The sequence below is a fragment of the Pogoniulus pusillus genome, chromosome 2 (assembly GCF_015220805.1).
Source record: "Pogoniulus pusillus isolate bPogPus1 chromosome 2, bPogPus1.pri, whole genome shotgun sequence".
Lineage (NCBI taxonomy): Eukaryota > Metazoa > Chordata > Aves > Piciformes > Lybiidae > Pogoniulus > Pogoniulus pusillus.
Window position 1 is genome coordinate 30,516,679 of NC_087265.1, and position 21,241 is coordinate 30,537,919.

Sequence of the window (21,241 nt, forward strand, 5' to 3'; positions counted from 1 at the left end):
GGGCCTACAGGCCCTCCACAACACAGTTCCATGGGCTGTCCCGCTTGTCAATGAGCTCTAGGTTTTTGCTCACTCAGACATACAAGTAATTGAGAACTGCATTTAATGAAGAGCAAGGATTCAGACTAGCAGAAAAGTGACAGACCGAGATACTCCAGAGTCTAGTAGATGCTATTACAAGTCATACCTGTAACTCCCAGGAGTTCTGCAGAGCACACTGACAATTGGCAGGTTTCCACTGGTGATGGCTACAGAAAACAACTTTCATGTGTGGAAGAGGTGCTCCTGCAGGTGGATGTGCTATCTTCACAGCTAGGGCAGGCCCACAGAAAAGTACTTACATTTCTGCTTACTCATCCAGTAAAATACTCCAAACTTATTTGCACCTAAGTTTTATTATTACAAGCAATGCAAAAGCAAACAACAAACTTTTTTGTTGCCCAACCCCCACCTCACAACCATTATTCTCATTGCATATGATTACAACTCACCATTTTTAAATTATCAATTCACAAACCAAGACAACACAATAGATGTGAGACATGACAGAAGCACAGAGCAAGGAAGTGATTATCAGAACTTCTGACCAATTATGACAAATAGCATAATAAATACGTAGAATCGAACGCTGCTGAGTTTAAGTGCAATTGTACAAAGCAAGGCATAATTCTTTTGTCATCATTAATATTTTTTTCATTAAGGTTACCATGATCCACACTTACAGAAATTCTTATCTTAATAGGGACTTTGATGCCTAGAAACCTTTGAAAAATAGAATTGGAGTTATGGATTTTCAAGCATAAAAGAGGACAGAAGTAAAGCATCACTCCTGCTACAGATAAGGAATTTTAGATCAACATTTTTAAAGGTGGTGTTCTCAAAACTGTCTGTTTCCAAATGAATTAGGACCACTAGCTCCACTCTAATTTAGGCAAGACTTATCTCATGCCAATAATTCCCTGCAAAATTGAGGTGCAAGAATTTAGAGGAAGCATCACGGGTGCCTGACAGAAAAGATGTCAATACAGGCAAACTACCATGTTCAGATGCATACTCCTTTTGGTTTTCTGAGGATACAATCTTTGGCCTGGCTAAGAAATCTGGACAACAGGCAGCAGATCCTTGTCAATGGATACTCAAAGGAAAAGGAAGGAGGCAATGCTCTATCACCTAGGAAGGGATGGTTTACATCAAGAATGCAAAAGGCTTCATTTTGCAAACCTCTTAGTTCCAAACTGTCAGCGATTACTGCAGTTAAATGTGAAAAGAAAGCATACTGAATAACCCAAGGCAGTGTATTTACCTCTCTCCTCCACTGAATGTTCATTCATTCCAGCACATCTGTGGTGATCTTAGCAACTTATCTGAAGAGCCAAAAGCTCTTCCATGCTCCTAAGCATAAAACACAAGTCATCATCTTCAGCCCAGTGACCACCAGAGTGTTCCAGCTGCTCAAGATTCACCACATTTTAAACTCTTATGAGACAGAGATGCTCATTTAACAGGCAGAAGCTGAAAGGACATCACACAGTCTATAAGCCAGCTGGAGGGGGCCATCCAGACTTTGCCTTGACGAATTTTCTCTGGCTTGAATTTAGAAGCCACATCATAGATAATATACTGAGTGCAAAATCTCTGGTCAGAAGCAGATTCTGCATGGTAAGCCACCGTGTTGATCGTCTGCGTGACATCACTCTCTGGTTTGGGCTGCCTAACCAAGATTTGTCCTCCTGCTGCCTTCACCAGCTCCACAAGATCATTCTTCTGGTGACGGCTGAAAGATCCCAAAAAATAGAAGTAGCATCCATCAAACAGTTTGGGCAGCTAAAGTGGGTGGAGAAAAAACAAACAACAACAAAAGATAAAAATAGGACTTTGTAGCTGAGTACACAGGAAAACAGAGGAAAAGAACAAGCAAAACCTACAGAAAAAAAAAAAAAGAATTTAAAGTAACCAAGACTGGAAGTTAGAACATGTGCAAGGTGCTCTTAGTATGCAATCAACAAAAGCTTGCTTACATGGTGAATTCTTGCTTATGTTCAAGTATTTCCCAGCACAGCAGGGTTTATGCAGGAGCTAGGAATATTTACAGCTGCTGTTAGAACACATTTCATGAACTTCTGCAGCATAATCCAGAAAATAACCAGAAATGAACCCCTTTAAATATAAAAGTGGTCACATATGGAAAATATGGAGTAACAAAACCATTTTTCTTACAGTATTTCAGAGTATTACAGTAGATTCAAAAGCATCACTTCCTGTCCTATCCAGCTACTTCCATGGATGTAACACAGCGTTCCCTCTAACAAGGTTACAGCAACATATCCACCAATAGAGGAAAGTGACAGCTTTATGGGTGTTCACAGTTCTTTCCATCACCTTGCACATAATCAAATTTCTGTACAAGGCTACATTAAAATTTTACATCTACTGCACCTGTGGCAAAGGGCAAAAGTGTGTGAGCCAAAGGTCATTGAGATAATCTGTCTCATGCAATAAAACTCACCAGCTGTTCTCTGTTGAGCCGGCCTCTTCGTGGGCCACCTTGGATTTCGTACTTCTCTTCCTGTTCTCGTACTCTGCTTTGTAGGCAGGCTTGAACCCCTATAAATAGAAAAAAAAAAAAGACCCAAACACACACAGTGAGGAAGTCAGATTACAGATCTCGTGCTTTAACAGAGGCTTGCATGACATTTCAGCAACTGAAGAGCTGCAATGAAGTAAAAGGATTACCCACAATGCAAAACACAGCATCAAAGCTTGCGTGTTTCGGCAACTCGCTTTTAAACTTGACAGAATTTACAACAGTGGTTAAAGATGCAAGTTAAAGAGAAGCAGTATCACAGTAAAATCAGTGCTGTAAACTCCAGGAATTATTAGCTTTTCCTCATACCCACTAAAGGTCAACCACTTAATGTCAAATGTCAAATTGCTGATCATTTGGAAGCTTAAAGCCAGCATGTACAACCAGCTCTGCAGTTGTGATACAGAAGCAATTGCCTTAGAAAGAGCAATTACAAAGCAAGCACAAAGCTGTTTCCAAACAGCTGTGGGCTCAAATAACAAATCAGATGGGATTTCAAGGTCTCCAAGATCAGCGCAAACTGGAGATTTATGCTAGGGTTTAACAGTGACATTCATTTCTGCCACCACTGGTGCATAATGAGACTGTCTTTTGGAGTCAATGTGCTTTTACCTTGTTTTAGGGCTAGGTCTTTTTCCCAATGCTAATGTACCACTACCATCAGTTAAAGCTACTACCTGACCTCACTTTGGAGAGAGAAATTGCTGTGGTCACCCATTCAAGGGTGGAACATTTTGCCTGCACCTATACTGCACTTATTAATAAAAAATTAGCCAAGAAAGTTAGTTTGCAAAGCTGGTTTTGAAAACTGTTCCACAAGGATTTGCAGTGTTATCAGGGTTGTAACTTTGAGAGTAGCTCTTCACACCTTGCGCAGCATTTCTTAATCTATTGTGCAAATATGAAACTCAGAGTATTAAACAAAAACCACCAAACCCAAACTAAACAAAACTAGAAGTAAAAACATAGAAGAGAATCATAGAATGGCTTGGGTTGGAAGGGACTGTGACGGTTTGGGTGTTCCCTGCCCCCCCCCCCCCCCCCCACTTTAGGAAATCACCCAGACTAGACTCAGCTGGCTCTGGAAATTGAATGAAGCTTATTATTTATAGCTTAGCAGAATATACAAGCAGATATTTACAGTATATACAAATTAAAAGGTAATACAGAAATTCAAGAGAGATGTTGAGGTGCTGAAGCGTGTCCAGAGAAGGGCAACAAAGCTGGTGAAGGGCCTGGAACGCAAACCCTATGAGGAGAGGCTGAGGGAGCTGGGGGTGTTTAGCCTGGAGAAGAGGAGGCTCAGGGGGGACCTCATTGCTGTCTACAAATACCTGAAGGGAGGTTGTAGCCAGGTGGGGGTCAATCTCTTCTCCCAGGCAACCAGCAACAGAACAAGGGGGCACAGTCTCAAGTTGTGCCGGGGTAGGTATAGGCTGGATGTTAGGAGGAAGTTCTTGCCAGAGAGAGTGATTGGCATTGGAATGGGCTGCCCAGGGAGGTGGTGGAGGCACCGTTCCTGGAGGTGTTCAAGAAAAGCCTGGATGAGGCACTTAGTGCCATGGTCTAGTTGACTGGATAGGGCTGGGTGCTAGGTTGGACTGGATGATCTTGGAGGTCTCTTCCAACCTGGTTGATTCTATGATTCTCCCAGAAACCTGAGTCCCCAGGAGGGGCTCCCAACCGCCCCTTCACCTTCCCCCTACCCCTCTCAACCTTACCCCAGTTGGGAGAATGGGGGTTCAGCCAAGGGGTTAGGAAGCAAAGTGGATTAGTCAGAGAGAGATACAGCTCAGCCAGTTCCCCAGCAGAAGTGGTTATCTACGTTTTTATTTCTTTTTCTTATAAATGTCAGCAAGCCTATGAGGGAAGTAGACATCACCATTGTTTTCCTTTCATAGCCTGTAATCTAGTTCACCCAAACTTTCTAGCTTGCTTCAAACTAGCACAAGGGACCTTAAAGACTGTCTAGTTCCAATCACCCTACCATGGACAGAGACAGCATCCATTAGACCAGGTTGCCCAAGGCCTCATCCAGCCTGGCACTGAATAGCTCCAGGGAGAGACATCCACAATCTCCCTGGGCAATCTGTTCCACTGTAAATAATTCCTTTCTAATATCTAGCCTAAATCTACCCTCCTCAAACTTCAATCCATTCCCCACTTGTCCTATCACAACCTCTGAATAAAGTCTCTTTCTGGCTTTCTTGTAGGCCTCCTTCAGGTACTGGAAGGCTACTATAAAAATGTGGGAATCTGAGCCTTAAAAAGGTAGAAAACTCCAAGACTATGAAGAGAAGTACCACTGATAGAGGTACTTGGCTACCACAGCAGCCAAGAGATCCTGAAAGTCAGATCTTAGTAATTTACTACCAGTTCATACAGACTTACAAAATGCAACAGGAATTCATAATTTTAGTTCCCAGAAGTCCTCCCATCTACTTTCATTTAAAAAAAAAGTAAACCCAAAACCTTACACAGAAACCCACCACTGGTTGAAGACTCTGACAATACATATCTCCCTCCCTCTAGGTACAAGGCTTGGGTCAATAATTTGCACTTGTTCATTCCTTCAAAGAAAATTAACATGAATGTGTACAAAACCGGAAGGCAACCTGGTCATGCAATTTGCAGGAAAGCTGCTTACTCACTCATCCTCAATGAATACTAATAACTTATTGTCAAAGTACTCATAAGCCAAAAATAAAGTTGTTTCCATTTTGTGTTTCTTATCACAACTCAACAAGACTTCCTGTGTCAATTTGCCTCTCAACTTACATGGTTATTTTATCCTTCCAAGACAAGACAGACACCCATCAGTGTCACAATAAAGGAAAAATCATCGCATCTACTCCTAAGAACAGAACCATCCACTCATTAAGAGCATGTTTTATTTCAATCTACCACCAAAAGCTCAATTTCAAGGACTTTCACTGCAGAGATGAGGCTTTTATATGGTGAGTATAGCTCATAAATTGAACATCCAGTGGCAGCATTGCTAAATGGAGCAAATGTGGTACTAAAGTAATAGAAGATTGAATGAATACAAAAGGCTGTGATGTCTTTTTGTACTGTTACTTGCCTGGAAACAAAAGTGAAGTGATGAAAGTGGCCAATGCTAGTGCAGTGATGTCTATGCTGGAAAACCAGTTCTGTCTGTTTTGCATATACATCTGCCCATTTCACACTGGAAGGCTCCAAAGGATCTGTACACCTCATACATCGCTCCTTGTCACACACGGTCACAATCTTTCAAGGCAGCGAGAGGCTCATCTACAAGTGTCCTGTTTTCACTGTATCTACAACCACAAGATAAGCATTTGTTTCCCTGAAAAACTGGAAGTATGCAAACAGACCATTTGTCTAGCCAGAGTCTGCATGATCAGCATCCTCATTAATTTCCCCTTTTCATAGCCAGCCAGAATGGGAACAGATCTGTGTCAAATCAGATATACGTGTTCTGGCTAGGGCAAAAACCCAGGAGCACAAGTTCTCAGTGCCTAGGTGTTTTCCTTTACCATAAATATGCTAAAGGCAACATTGTCAGGCCTACATGCACACAGCCCTTTTTGGAGCAGACTCTCTGGTTTTTGGCGACAGAAAAATGAGACATTTTCAATTCCTCTTTTTTTGTGCAAGACACAGAAGCAGGATTTGCCCCAACTCATGGGTTTTGTTATATCTGATAGACAAGAGCAAATGCTTTCTGGAACCATTGCATTCAGGGACATTTCAAGCAGTCTCATCTAACACTTGGTCTGCCAAAGAGGAAAGTCAGTCACTGGCATCCTTAGGCTCAGATGAGGTGGTGCTTTAGGCTTCAACATACCTCATGGCAGCCTTGCTATGGATTAGCTGTGCAGTGGATGGTAATAATATCACTTGGAAAGAGACAGAACAACACTACCAGGGTAACAGCAAAAGGAGAGCCTTTAGGCACAAGGAAAGAAGGCAAACGGCCTGTCACATGTCATCAGAATTATGGGCTAGCTATACATTCACAAAAGTGATGCAGTTATCTATGTCAGACGAAAGTGCTTGCAACCTTCAGTGAAGAGTCAGAGTATCTATCAATAGAGAAAGGCTCCCCAACTAGAAGAAAGATAAAATAATTTAGGAGATAGACACCAGCCTGTCCTTTCACTGCAGACTTTGTTCAGACTGATTTCTTCTTGAGTTGCTAGTTTCTTTTCATCAAGTTCTACATCCTAAAAAGAGATTTTGATATAAAGAATTAAAGGATTCTCATCCCACATGAAAAATCAGCAGGTTGAATAAGAAAGAGCAAGATCTCAAATGTGAGAACAGGGGATAAAGTGACAAAGGACTCAAACTGTGTTTCTATCTAATTTACTATGCATTTCACAGATTTGTCAGGGTTGGAAGGGACCTCAAGGATCATTTGTTTAAACAAAAGGGGTTTAATTTGCCCACTCATCTTCTATCTACACAAAACTTAGTGTTCAAGTCACTTGCTCTGAAATCACTGATTTGGCATTACCACTTTCAGATGCAGTGACTCCATCTGGGTGCAACAGTCTAAGTGAGGCTCTCAAAGACAGCACAATCAGCTTTGGTTGCTTTATGCTCTCATTTGAAAGCATCAGGCATGTACAAGAGTCACCATTTTCCTTCAAGATAACACAACACAAGATGACCTTATCCTAATGTACCTCGATTCCACACTTAAGCGTAGAGGTACAAAGGGAAGATCAGAGCATACCATAGGACCTCCCAACTTTTTTCTTTTTTGTACAGCAAGTGATTTTATTTTGACCACTGGGTGCTAAGCTGAGTTCACTCAGTAAAGTCCAGTATGAATTATCAATTTTAAAGCTTCTAATGTGTAGAAGTGGCTGGATAATATCAGAGTTGTGTTTTACTAGGCTCTCTATCCAATTGACTGTCATCCTCATTAAGAGGACATATAAAAAAGAAATTAACTTCCATTCTGTGCTAGTTTGAAACAGGGTAGAATGTTTTGGTGAGAAGAACCAGATCACAGGCTGTGAAGGGAAAACAATGGTGATGTCTACTTCCCTCAGAAGTCTCACTGAGGAGTTTGGGAAGAAGAAATGAAAACATTAGATAACACTCTCACCATTTTCACACACTCTGCCTTGGGCTGCTGGCTGGGCAACATCTTACTCTCTAACCTCACCTTCCATTTGGCCTAACCCACCTTTGCTTCTTAACCTCAGGCTGAACCTCTATTCTTCCTTAGGACTGAGGTAAGGTTGAGAGGGGGCAGGGGTGAAGGTGCAGGGATGGTTGAGAGCCCCTCCTGGGGAATTCAGGTTTCTGGGAGGGCTGTTGTGTTTCTGTATTATCTTTTACCTTGCATATTTCTGTATATAGCTGTATTTACTGTAAATATCTGCTTGTATATTGTGCTAAGCTGTAAATAAATAGCTTCATTCATATTTCTAGAGCCGGCTGAGACTAGTCTGGGTGATTTCTAAAGTGTGGGGGGCGGGGAGCACCCAAACCATCACACATACTGTACTCAAAACTATATCACTCTGCTACTTTTCCAGAAGCTCTACTGACCTTACAGCACCTATTTAAGTCTAAGGTACAGCAAGCACCCTTTGACTTCAGATAGGAGCTGTGTTGAACAGGGGAGTGACTGGCTGGAGAGCAGCCCTGAGGAGAGGGACTTGGGGGTGCTGGTGGACAAGAAGCTCAACATGAGCCAGCAGTGTGCACCTGCAGCATGGAGGGCCAACCAGAACCTGGGCTGCATCAGGAGAAGTGTGGCCAGCAGGGCAAGGGAGGTGATTCTTCCCTTCTACTGCACTTTGGTGAGACCTCACCTGGAGAACTGTGTCCAGTTCTGGAGCCCCCATTACAAGAAGGATGTGGACGTGCTGGAGCATGTCCAGAGAAGGGCCACTGGGATGACCAGAGGGCTGAAGCACCTCTCCTATGATGACAGGCTGAAAGAGTTGGGACTGTTCAGTCTGGAGAAGAGGAGACTCCAAGATGACCTTATTGTGGCCTTCCAGTATCTGAAGGGGGCTACAAAAAAAGCTGGGGAAGGACTTCTCAGGGAGTGACAGGACTAGGGGGAATGCAGTGAAGCTGGAGATGGGTAAGTTCAGGCTGGATGTGAGGAGGAAGTTGTTCAGCATGAGAGTGGTGAGACCCTAGAAGAGGTGGTTGAGGCCCTGTCCCTGGAGGTGTTTAAGGCCAGGCTGGATGAGGCTCTGGCAAGCCTGATCTAGGGTAGGGTGTCCCTGCCCATGGCAGGAGGGTTGCAATTAGATGATCCTTGTGGTCTCTTCCAACCCTGACTGATTCTACGGTTCTAAGAACTCCAGCTCCTGAGATTAGGCTCTCCTTTGATTGGCACTGCCCAGTGCTAGTGAGAACTTGATGCCAAGGCACAGGTCAGATGAAAAGACTGAAAAAAAAATGTTATTATCCTAATTAAAAAGTGATCAGGACACCAAAACTACTACATCACCTCCTTTCTGAAATGGAGGTGGCCATCTCAAGTATTTCTGCCAAGAAAAAAAAAACAATTCAGAGGAGGACTGAATCTCAGAATAAGGAGGACATCTTTGAAGAAGCTCTTCTCTGAAAGGAGAGAAAAGTAAACTCACTTTTTAAGAGGACACCTGCAATTTTAGGAGGAGGTAGCAATGAGGGTTACATGGTTTTCTCTTTCCCCATTTGCAGTCTGTGTGCAGGCAAATTTGACTAAAAATCTAGTCTGTTCTGTTTTAAAACAAAATAACACCATCCAAATTACTCAGGATCTCAGCTAACCTTGATTTATGCCTCCACACTATTGCAAATGAGTGCTGTGTACCTTCTAGGTCTGAGGTTGATCCAGTTTACTCATTTAACACGTTCTCATCCCAAAAGAAAAGAAGGTGATTATTGCAACTGCACTTCAATGGCCTGTAGTTTAATCAGAGGAGTTGGATCAATTGCCCACAAAATAGTAAGACTTGTACCAAGGCAGTTGGCATTTTTCCATCTCTCATGGACCAGTGCTGTTTTGCAGTGCCCAGTTGTGCTAGTTTGAAGCTAGCTAGAATGTTTTGGTGAGAAGGACTAGATCATAGGCTGTGCAATCAAAACAATGGTGATGTCTACTTTGCTCACAGCCTTGCTGAGAAGAATGGGAACAAGAAACAAAAACATTAGATAACACTGTCACCATCTCTCTTGCTGGGGCCACTGGCTGAGCTGCATCTCTCTAACTTCACCCTCCATTTTGGGCTAACCTACTTTGCTTCTTAACCTCTTGGCCAAACCTCTTTCTTCCTTGGGGCTGGGGCGAGGTTGAGAGGGATAGGGGGAAGGTGAAGGGGGGGTTGAGAGCCTCTACTGGGGACTCAGGTTTCTGGGAGGGGAGTTGTGTTACTGTATTACCTTTTTACCTTGTATATTTCTGTCTATAGAATCATAGAACCAACCAGGTTGGAAGAGACCTCCAAGATCATCCAGTCCAACCTAGCACCCAGCCCTATCCAGTCAATTAGACCATGGCACCAAGTATATACTGTAAATATCTGCTTGTATATTGTACTAGCTGTAAATATAAGCTTAATTCATATTTCCAGAGCCATGAGTCTAGTCTGGGTGATTTCTAAAGAGTGGGGGGGGCAGGTAACACCCAAACCATCACACCAGTTCAAGTCTGCAAGCAGTCAATAATAAAGCTTGCCTGACAGCAGACCATACTGGAGAAAGACTGCATCTGCAGAGGGGTTACACAAGGTTTTTCCTAGAAACACAGAACATTAGAAGTCTAAAAGCCTCTTAAATAACTGATTTCACACTTGCAATTTATAGATATAAGCAAGATCATTTGCACCAAATTCTAGCAAAAACTGAGCCTGTATTAAGGTCTCTAGAATATATTGCAGAAAACAGGTTTTATCTTAATACAACCACATTTTAGCTTGATGCCACCACAACTGGCAAGGAGAACATGGTTTATTTTTTTTCCCCTCATTAGCATGATCAGTAAAGCATCACTACTTACACTGATCCTTATTACTTCACTGAGCAGCTGCCCTCACCTTCTCACCTTCCAGCATGTAAGGAGCAAGCTGGGTTAAAAGGGTGTGTGCTCCAACGGGAGCGTTAATTGACCTCTGATACAACTGCAGGCACTAGTAGTGAAAATAAAGAAATCACTCTTTGCAAAATTTAAGATCAGAGCCCTACAATCCTTATTTGTGTGAGTCTTATGGGTTTATAATAAAACTAACTGCATCAGCAAAACCAGTTTAAACAGGATGAAGTAAAAGAACAACTGGTTGCCAAGAACAAATTGTAATCACTCACAGATACCCAGGGGTAGCTCTCAGTAACTCAATTAGCCTTAGTGGAGTTTTGTTGGATTTGCATTAATAAAGCAAAGAACAAGGGGTTAGTCCCAAAAAAATCTCCCAGAAAGTAATTCAGAAACATGCAACAGCAACACAGATATAATAATACATATCCAAGATCTAATAGAGATTGCAAAACTTCCTCACCTTAGGGTTTTAAGACTTATATGCAGATTGACTAAAGCTCATTGAGATTATTTTCCTACAAGAGGAAAAAGTCTGGACTGAAAGAAAGCCTTCAGAGATTCTGACATGGCATAGCTTCAGTTTGCTTTCGTGGCCAGTGTTAGTGCTCTCAGCTACAGCACAGAAAGGAATTTTTGTACTGTCTCAAATAGGCTTATGAGGTAACTAGAACCGCAGATTTTCATGGAGCGAAGCAGAGATCTCATTTGGTGAAACAAGAGCAGTCTATTTTTCCAACACATGGCAATGACAAGATACTGCAGAGACTATAATGAATCTGTTTAAGAATGAGAGTTAACAAGTTAATCCAGGTGATGTTTATTAAATATGATGGAGCAGATGCTTAGGAAGGCCTTAAACATCACTTCCCAGAAGCTAGGAGCAAGTAATATGAAAATCATTACTTCACTGAAACCCCCAAGTGCCCTGTTCTCTTTAAGAAACCTCTGTTTGCTGCAGCTGTTTTCTAGGCTGATCAAAGTGACCGGAGGCAGCCATTCCTAGGGTGTAAAGGTGAGGTAAAATCCCACTGAGAGTGCTCATGCTCTGGACCCCATCACACGCTTTCAAATGAATGAAGCAACATTTCCCATCCTCTTCCTTAAAATGGGCTCCTTTCATGCAATGTTTTCTTCAAACCAAAAGCAAAATTAGAGCAGAAGCACTCTTTAAATATGAAAAACTGAGTATATGAATGACCCAAAATGGAGGGAGCAGTGGAAAAACGGTTTCCTTTCCTTCTGGACCTTATTTCAAACCAGTCCACTTGCTAGTTCTGCAGAAAAAGCAAACCCCTCATTCAAGATACTCTCACTCCCATTTTCTCCGCTGCAAACCCAGCAGCTTTGTAGCCTAAATTTGTGCTGATTTTGAAGTAAAATGTTTCCCTCCTGCTTTCCAGAAGGCGTGGACATGGTGGGAGTGCAGATTCCATTGATATGAAACACTCCCCTCAGCTGTACACCCAACAACTACCTAAACATACATAAGCACACCAGGTTTTTCCTGCTACTTCTCACAGAGCCGAGAGTCCCCTTGCAGAAGGAAGGCTCTGGAAGTAAGTCTCCAACTACAAAACAAGCACGAAACTGCAGTGATAATTTTTAAGGAGGGAGGGCTCTGTTGAGTGTCAGCCTGTGATCTAAAAGATGTTCATGGATGGAAGAGAGACAGTCCAGCCTAAGCCACACTCGGCTCGGCCAGCTTTGCACTTTTCTGGTCTAACAGCTTAAACAAGGATGGACATACTGCTCCAAGAAACTCAGAAAGAGGTTTTTGCCTTGAGATGTCACTCATGCAATCTCCTTGCTCTTCCAGTCAACTCCCAGTCATTCTGAGGGCCTTCCAGGAAAAACAAGAGGTATTTTTGCAGACTTTTTAACAATCTGAACTGCTCCAGGTAAGTAAAATAAATGAAGGAATAAACAGATGCTTAGGATTCTGCCAGATACTTCATTGAAAAGACTGACACAAGCTTGTTTCAATGCATAGCCTGGCCCAGATCATTTTTCATTCCCTGCTTTAACAAATGACAATCAGTTCAAGAAAAAAACAATCTGAAAAGCTCTTAAAAGACTTCTGCTGGTTTTAATTACACTATTCTATGCTCCACAAAAAGCAGAGAGGAAATACAGTGACACTTAAATCTTTGTCTCAGCCTACTTGCAGAAGGATAATGATATGCTACTTTGTGCCCTATTACCATCCCTAAAATAATGAAGGTAATAAAATAATGAAACCAATGAAAGATATGGCCAAGGGCAAGGAGCACAGTGACAACAGTGTCTCAATTGAATTCTATGCTGCTTTGAAAGTGGATGTGGCGATTTGGGTGTTACCCCCCACACTTTGGAAATCACCCAGGCTAGACTCAGCCAGCTCTGGAAATTTGAATGAAGCTTATATTTACAGCTTAGCTCAATATACAAGCAGATATTTACAGTACATACAGTTATAGACAGAAATATTCAAGGTAAAAGGTAATACAGAAACACAACAGCCCTCCCAGAAACCTGAGTCCCCAGGAGGGTCTCCCAACCACCCTTCCACCTTCTCCCACCCCTCTCAACCTTACTCCAGTCCCAGGGAAGAATGGAGGTTCGGCCAGGGGGTTAGGAAGCAAAGTGGATTAATCAGAGAGACGTCAGAGTGGCTAGAGAGAGAAATGCAGCACAGAGCTCCCAAGCAGAAGTGACTTCCTTATCTATGTTTGGATTATTGTTCTTATACATCTCAGCAAGCCTATGAGTGAAGTAGACATCAGCACTGTTTCTCTTTCACAGCCTATGATCTAATCCTTCTCACCAAAACATTCTAGCTAGCTTCAAACTAGCACAGCGGATATACTGCTGACAGTGTCTTATATATAGAAAATAGGGAACTGCAGCTGGTAAGGTGACATTTTTCTTCTGTGAAGATGCAATATTGCTCAGTGCTCAACATCATTTTACCCTCATCTTCTACCTGAAGAACAAAAGGGAACCCCAAAATTGAAGATACGTATTTAAATCCTGGCTCTCTAGTACATAGAGTCCTTACCTTTAGCTCAAACTCAGCAGAGAGGCAACGTGGCATTTTCCAGCAAATATTAGGGGATGCTGTATCTGTGTCCTGTCGGCTCGGACACAAGGCTTATTTATGCCTGCATGCCTGGACATGTTTTTCTGCCAGGACCCCGGTAGTAAACAAGTTATGTAACAAGCACACACCCAACTCGTGTATCCCTGGGGTCCGCTCATGTGATCCCCATATTTGGGAGGGTCCAGGCAAACAGCTCCTGCCTATTAAGGTAAGGTTTGGCTTACTGCCAACCTGATTGATCACTCTGGATGGCCAAAGGGCCATTAATCTCAGCCCACAGTCTATAAAGAGGGGTGCAAAGGTGCACCAGGTGTTCAGACTCAGCTCAGATCTGTTCACATTCAGCTCTCTGACCCTGCCAGCAGTGCAGCTCAGCTCTCTGATCCACACTGCAGCATCCTGCTGCCCTGACTTACTTGCACGGCCCAGACACAGAGTCTGGCCCTCACTTGCATGCTCACTGAGGCTAAGGCCTCGTGCATTGATTTCAATTTGCAGTTAACCTCTCTGCGTGCTTGAGATGCAGAAGCTCATTCAAGCCTGCCCCCATTTATATATATAAGGAGCCAACAGAACCTCCTAAGCCTAAAAGCCAGATGTGCATATCTGCCAGCTATCTTGATTTATCTACGGAGCTCAGACTCCCAGCTTCCAGCCTGGTGAAAGCTATAGCAGCTAAGAGAACCAGGACTGCAGACCTTTGGACTGTCTGTACCCACACACACAGCCTGCTAGCTGTGCAGAGGACTGTGCCAGAAACTGCACGGACATTCTCCTGCTCCTGGACTCCTGCCAGCTGATCATCCCTGGATGCAGCTCCCAGAAGCAGCAGCAGCACCGAGGCAGAGACCATCCCTCGCCAGGAGAACAAAAGGTTAGAGAAACCTGTATACCCCAGAGACTGGGAAGATTCATCATTTCCCCTCAAGCCGGGAAGATTCCAGCCCCACAGAGTCCACAGGTAGAGCCCCTGGAAGTCTGGACACTGGGCACAGGCTGAGACACAGTCCCGGGAGGGTGATCAATAATTAAGAGCAACACTTACAAGTAAAGATTCAATTCCTCTGTAATATAAGTTACCTCTGCCTTAGAGCAGACAGTTTTCAGCCCCTGCTGGGCAAACAGCATAGTTCCCAAACAGCACTAGCCAAAGGGAAATTTCTCTCTCTGCAAATAGTTTGAAATAGTTTTGCCAGTTATTGACCAAATCCCTGTATATATTATAGACTAAATTGTTTTCATAACTTTGCACAAAGAACTAAATAGTGATAAACAGTGGTTGGGGGTGTCAAGAATTTGAAAATATTAATTTTAATAAATTATTTTTTATATAAAAAAATAATACTGCCTCAAATTAATTTCTCACCTCCGCCAAATAGGCATAGGCACTGAGAACCCCCTCTGCAACATGTGCATACACACATGTAAATGGAAATCCCATACAATTATGCATGAAAGGGAAATTGCTTTTTGTAAGAGAAATACAGCTTGAAAGCCTACTATAATGGAAGAGTTAACAGAATAAATACAGTCAAATGAAAGACTGTTTTTTGCAAGCATGCAATGTTTTGGATTCTTTTTAGGAAGTGGTATAATTATGTGTGGGCTATAAACACATTTCTGAAGTCGAATGCAGCTTACGTTGTAGTAAAAAAAACATTCAAATACTCACTTATGCATAGTCAGCATTTTATGAAGTGCCACACCAAGCTTTGTATTTTCATGTACTTCAGTGAAGTTTTTGAACATGAATTTACTTTGTAAGTAAACAGTTTAGAACATTGAACTATAAGCAACCCTTTCAATTTATTTGCAATGGGGCTTTATGAGAAGCAAGCCGGAATATGCACACGCTTTTGGAAGTTTATTTGTACCACACTTAAGAAACCTATCCAAATAGAAATCAAAAAGCCATGATAAAAGGAAAACGATGGAAAATAAAAGCAAAGATCTTTCTCCTAGACAAATGTTCCATCAGTAGGAGTCCCATTATTTGTTATAACAATCTTTAACTTGTAATGACTCTGAAGAAGACTAATAACAGACTGGTGAGAACAGATGGAGTGGCGCTGTTAATTATAGGCACTTAGCTGCATCAGACCCCATGAGTTATTACTAACATTTCCCACTAGGGAGGAGAATCACTTGCTTTTAAGTAGTATGTTGCTTACTAAGCTGGGAGCATTAGCAGTCAGGACTGTACTAATCAGTACTAACAACATAAATATAATTCAACTGCAAACAAAAAAAAAAGGAAAATATTCCCTGAATAGCTCCCTCTGTATTTATTTATATTTAAAAGTGATTGGAGAAAGTTTTTCCACAAAGATTTAAACTCAAGTCTCACTAATTAAATCTTCCTACCACTCAGATGAATTTTTCTAAGCATCTGACAAGCAAAAAGATAAAATGAAATAAAGGAAAACCACCCCAGCACACAACAGAAGGTATGTAGGCCTCCTGAACTGAGTGAAGCCAGGACCTGCAAGGGTTTTCTGCTGAAGCAGATTACTGGTCTGAGTTAAACGGGGAATCACTGCATAACACCTGCACATACCCTTTCAAATTTCTACAACCCAAACACTGCTTCTAGGTCTTCTGAGTTTCTTGCTGCATCCCTACCTCCGAAGGTGGAAACAATTTCCCTTTTACTTATCAGCATAGTCTCTGGAGGTTATTAAATCCATCTGCTTGCTTAAGCACAGACAGTCTTTCTTCATGCTATGTGTTCAACAAGGAGCTACTCCTTTTTGCAAGAATCACAGTACAAAAAGGACACAGTGTTTTCCTTTTGCACGTTCTTACAAGGCCACAAACAGAAGCCACTCTGCAGCTGTTGCACAAAATATTTGAGGGGACAAATTCAACAGGCGCTCTTAAAAAAAAAAGCATGGAACATGTCCACAAACTATCTGAAAGCCAAATGAACACTCTGAAAAAGAGCCCAGTGTTTCAAGTGTCTGATGAGGTGTCAGATTTGAAAACCTGCTCTGCATCTTTTGAACCTCTAAGCAGTGTCTCATAAGCATAATGAATTTTTCAGTCACTAAAGAATCCTTAGATTTTGATGTTTAGTCACACAATAGAAAACTGGAATGAAATTTGGCTGTCAGTTTTCCATGGATAATGAACTCATTTCTAGTGTATTTATTATCTAAAAGGACTTTGTCATAAAGGTCAAAGGAATGAATGCAGCTTGAAAAGCCATCTGTGACAACAGTAAGAAATACATCAGAAGGAATAACAACCAGAATTTGAGGTGTTGAGTCCACAGAACAGTTGTATGGAAAAGCTTGCACTGTATAAAACCAAATTACACATTCCAGGAAAGGTGACATCTAAATAACTATTTGCATGCTAAGAGGACCCTATGCAAGTCATCTTCCCTGGGATGGTATTATTAGAGTTTAAGAGCACTCCAATCTGCAGGACTTGTGTATACAGAAATGGGTATTGAAAGTTACATATACACTTGACTGTCTCCGTGACTGCACAGAGAATTTTTTCAACAAAGAGCTTTAGTGGAAAGTACAAACAGGAGTTATGATCAGCTGACAGTCTAACTTTGGTTAGAAGTTACAACTTTCAACATATCTCCCAGACATTCTCCCAGATTCTCCCAGGCAACTTGTGGCAGGACAAGAGTGCATGGCTTGAAGCTCCCCGAACTCATGGGAGGTTTAGGTTGGATATTAGGAAGCACTTCCTGATGGAAAGGTGATTAGGCACTGGAGTGGACTGCCCAAGGAGGTGGTGGAGTCACTATCCCTGGAGGTCTTTAAGAAAAGGTTGGATGTGGCACCTGGTGGCATGGTTTAGCTGATGTGGTGGTGTTAGGTTATAGGCTGGACTTGAGGATCTCAGAGGTCTTTTCCAGCCTCAATGATTCTGTGATCTCAGCTTCCATGTAAATAGGAAGCACCTTACCTTCCCACAGGCCTTGATCACACACAAACAAAAGTTTCACTTCAATTTCAAGAGAACCTGCTTACTAGAAATCCAAGACTATTAAATGCCTTCCTCCTCTCCCAGGACATTCTTCATCTATTTTCCTCAATGTAGCAATGAATAAACTCACTCCCTACCCAGTACATCTAAGAATGAAATGCACACATTTGCCACGAAAAGAGTAGTTTTATTTTTCATTAAATCTCTCGTTATTCAGGAGATTAAAACCAAAACCCTCACACTTTATGTTAAGCTAGTCCAGGAATTAGGGTAGTTGTTAAAAGGAAATTTCCTCTAAAATCCTATCTACAATTTCTGGTTAAAAAGCTTAAAGAATTCCAAATACTTACATTCAAACTTGAGGACCCAACACCCAGTGAGAACAGCCATCATACACTTGGCAGTGCTTGGCATCGGAACATCAGGGATTACGAGGTGAGTTACTAGGAGAAAGATTACATCAGTAGGACTACAGGCACATAAAAATCAGAACTATGCCTGGCTGAAAAGCATCAATCACTATTTAAAGAATAAACAGACTATGATAATCTATCAGCCACTCTTTCCAGCACAAGTCTCTGATTTTTGAGACTAAGATACAAGCAAGTAGGACGTCTTTTAGAAGTTTTGTGAGTTTAAACATATACTCACTCTGAAAGAGGGAAGTCACGCTTTTATAGTTCTAAGACAACACTTAAATCTTTAGAGGCAGCTCAGGGTTACAGGCTGGGTTTGGTTTTTTTCCCCAATGCTTTTAAAATCACATTTAACTCTGGCAGGCACCTTACTATGGGAACTCAGTGTTTTAAACACAAAGCTAGCAGAACTCAACTCAATTCTGGAGTAGTAATCAGGGTCTGAAAGACAGTAGGGGAAAATTACCTCAGCATTTCTTTCACAAGCAAGAAAAGCAACACTCTGAGGGAAAACTAGTAGGAAAGATTATGATAATGTTCCCCTCAAAAGACAACAAAAGAAACCCAAACCCCATAATTTGGCTCTATCATATTAATGAAGAGAAGCAGAGACCTTCAAGTTGGTAAAAGAAATGGAAAAACAAGAGATCTTTGAGGAGGACTTAAGGATTTATTTAAATAAGAGACAACATAAACTGTGGCTTCCTTAGAAGTCTCTTGCTTCCAGTAATCAGGTAAGCTTTGTATGTGTGTTGTTGCATGAGAGCATCATCATTCTACTATGATTACATAAGCAGAGACATCAGCAACTGCCCTTACTAGGAAAAAAAAACAAACTACCAAAGCCAAGTTGCAGCTAGTATCTTTAAGTGCAGAGCTGTAGTTATATTTGGACAGAGACATTCCAATAAGACTACATACCTCTGCTGTTAAATTCTGTATACCTTTGAGCCTTCAGAACTGTTGCTAGTTTGTCCAGCAATTTCTGTTGCTTCAAACTAAGATTGCTCCCCAGTATACCAACTGGACCATCTCTTGGCTGGCCGGGGCTCAGTGACTGCATGAACAAGATGAATGTTTGGGTACATAAAGCAACCAACTAATTCTCTGACAGTTTTATTTAATAACAGTAAACACATAGAAAAACAATTAATTGTAAGTTCAGCAGACTCAGAGGTGCTTCTTTTAGCTTATGCAAGGTACCAAACCAGTTTGTGCATCAGTTTCTTTCTTGCTTCCTTTGGTTTTTGGGCTAGGGTTGTTTTAGGGTTTTTTGGGGGGGTTGTTTTGGTTGGGTTTTGGTTTTGTTTGTGATTTTTGGTTTTTAAAGGATAAAAAAGCAGTAGTGTGCACAGCTACAGGTGTCTGAACTGTGTGTAAACAACCTGGCTAACAGCAGTGTTGAAGGAGAAAAAGAAAAGTTTCTCAGTGGAGCCTCCTACTTCTAGTGAGATTTCACCAACAGATATGCTACCAGCATGTTGAGTAACCTACATAATTAGCACCTGCCTGTCCTTGTACTAAAGAGCCTCTAATACATTGCCCTCTAAGTAATGACTCCTCAAATTGTTTGGTTTTAGGTTGTTTGGGGGTTGGTTTGTTTGCTTTTAATGCATATACTAATCAATGCAAGGTGAACAGGAGCTGCTTGCCCAACTTTTATGCTGAGAAAGATGTGATGTTTCAGCTCCTGGGTCTTCACAAGTGCTTCCAGATTCCATAACACAGATATACCTTTGAGACCCAGTCACCTTAAAGCCTCAGACTTTGCATTAAGTCACCCATATGAGCTGGCGACCATCTATTGGCACACACTGGCAAATGTCAAATGGTTTGTGTCAAGAGTGATGCATCTTACATCTTCTGCAGGTGAAAGAACAGTTGTATCCTTACCAATTTAGCTGAAACATTTTACTTTTGGCTCATGGACATCTTACCACTTCAATGAGGAGAGCTCATAACGGGCTGTATACTCTGGAGTAGACTAGAACTGCTTGGATCAGGCAGGCCAGTTTAACCACCATTCATTAGGAAGCACAAAGCATTTAGTAATACAGTGACTCGTGAAGTCTGAAGAACCTGATTTTGGTCTTGAGAGGTCTTTGGCAGAAAGAGGGGTTAAAAACCCAAAATGACAAGCCCAAAGCAATCTACGAAAAGTCGTTTTCAACTCCTGAGCTGCTATCTTCATCTCTGGACAAAGAACAATACTGAAACAACCTTTCAAAGGCACACAAAAAGAACCTGGAACAAAGACTACTGCTGCTGCTTTCACAGAGTTTGGCAAGTGGAACAAATTCAAATGGAAAGAAAAACAACAAGAAGAACAAAGTGCAATCAATGATGCTTCAAGAACAACACAGCAGTCATTCTCCTATGATAAAGCTGTATTACAAGAAACATCCTTTGTTTTCTCAAGTAAAGCTATAACAGAAGATCAGAATATATACCTGTCCCACATACATTCTAGAGATGCTGTGCAAGTCGTTTCCCAGTCTAATTTAAGTCACCCTGTAATCTTTACAGACAGATGACATACTGTGCTCAGGTCCAAGCCTTCAACACTTACAGAATGAAGCTTATGCTTTTTTCAAAAAGCAAAATGAAACAAACAAAAAAAACCAACATCAGCCACACTTACCTCATCAGAGGGTTGTTTAAGTGAAAATGATTCATTCTTCACTTCTAACATTAGCACAGACTTCATCTTTTCGCTTTGTGCATAGTCCACAGGCCGCAGACCAAATTTATTACTGGCAAAACAAGCACAGATGGGTTTAAGTAAATAAAATGTGACTTGATTCTTAACTGGGCACATTAGCTGGGTGGCTTTCCCTTCCACTTTCTTATTAATATGTAATTTCTGCTAAAAACCACAAAGCTTCTAGTAAGAACGGCATCCAAGACAGATGGATACTGAATTCCAAGCTGCTGCGCTCGGCTGACAAGCAGAGCAGTATGTTCAGTTCAACAACTCACAGTCTTTTAAAACTGTTTCAGGATGCACTTTGGTATAGGTCATTCACAAGACCCAGAAATTTCAGCTTTAATCTTTCGATGCAGTCATATAACCAAGAAATGCTTTACCCATAGACACATCAGAAGATTCTACATACTGTGTTAAAACATTGGAGCTCAATGTGGCTATGCTTTTATGGGAAGAGCAGTCTGCTTCC

General features: G+C 41.7%; 1 protein-coding gene across 2 annotated transcripts in view; it reads right to left on the minus strand.

Moving 5' to 3' along the window:
* Positions 1 to 376: 376 nt before the first annotated feature.
* BARD1 (BRCA1 associated RING domain 1) overlaps positions 377 to 21,241 on the minus strand; it is a 55,617-nt gene continuing 34,752 nt past the window's right edge. Inside the window, exons 7-11 of one of the 2 annotated variants that reach the window (XM_064159063.1) lie at positions 20,707 to 20,818; positions 18,987 to 19,122; positions 18,000 to 18,092; positions 2,507 to 2,604; positions 377 to 1,824 (exon numbers count right to left, since the gene is read on the minus strand). In XM_064159063.1, the coding sequence (XP_064015133.1) occupies positions 1,495 to 1,824; positions 2,507 to 2,604; positions 18,000 to 18,092; positions 18,987 to 19,122; positions 20,707 to 20,818 (769 nt within the window). In that variant the 3' untranslated portion in view covers positions 377 to 1,494. Of the gene's footprint in view, positions 1,825 to 2,506; positions 2,605 to 6,704; positions 6,793 to 17,999; positions 18,093 to 18,986; positions 19,123 to 20,706; positions 20,819 to 21,241 lie in introns of those variants that run through there. The other variant, XM_064159072.1, reaches the window with a different exon arrangement.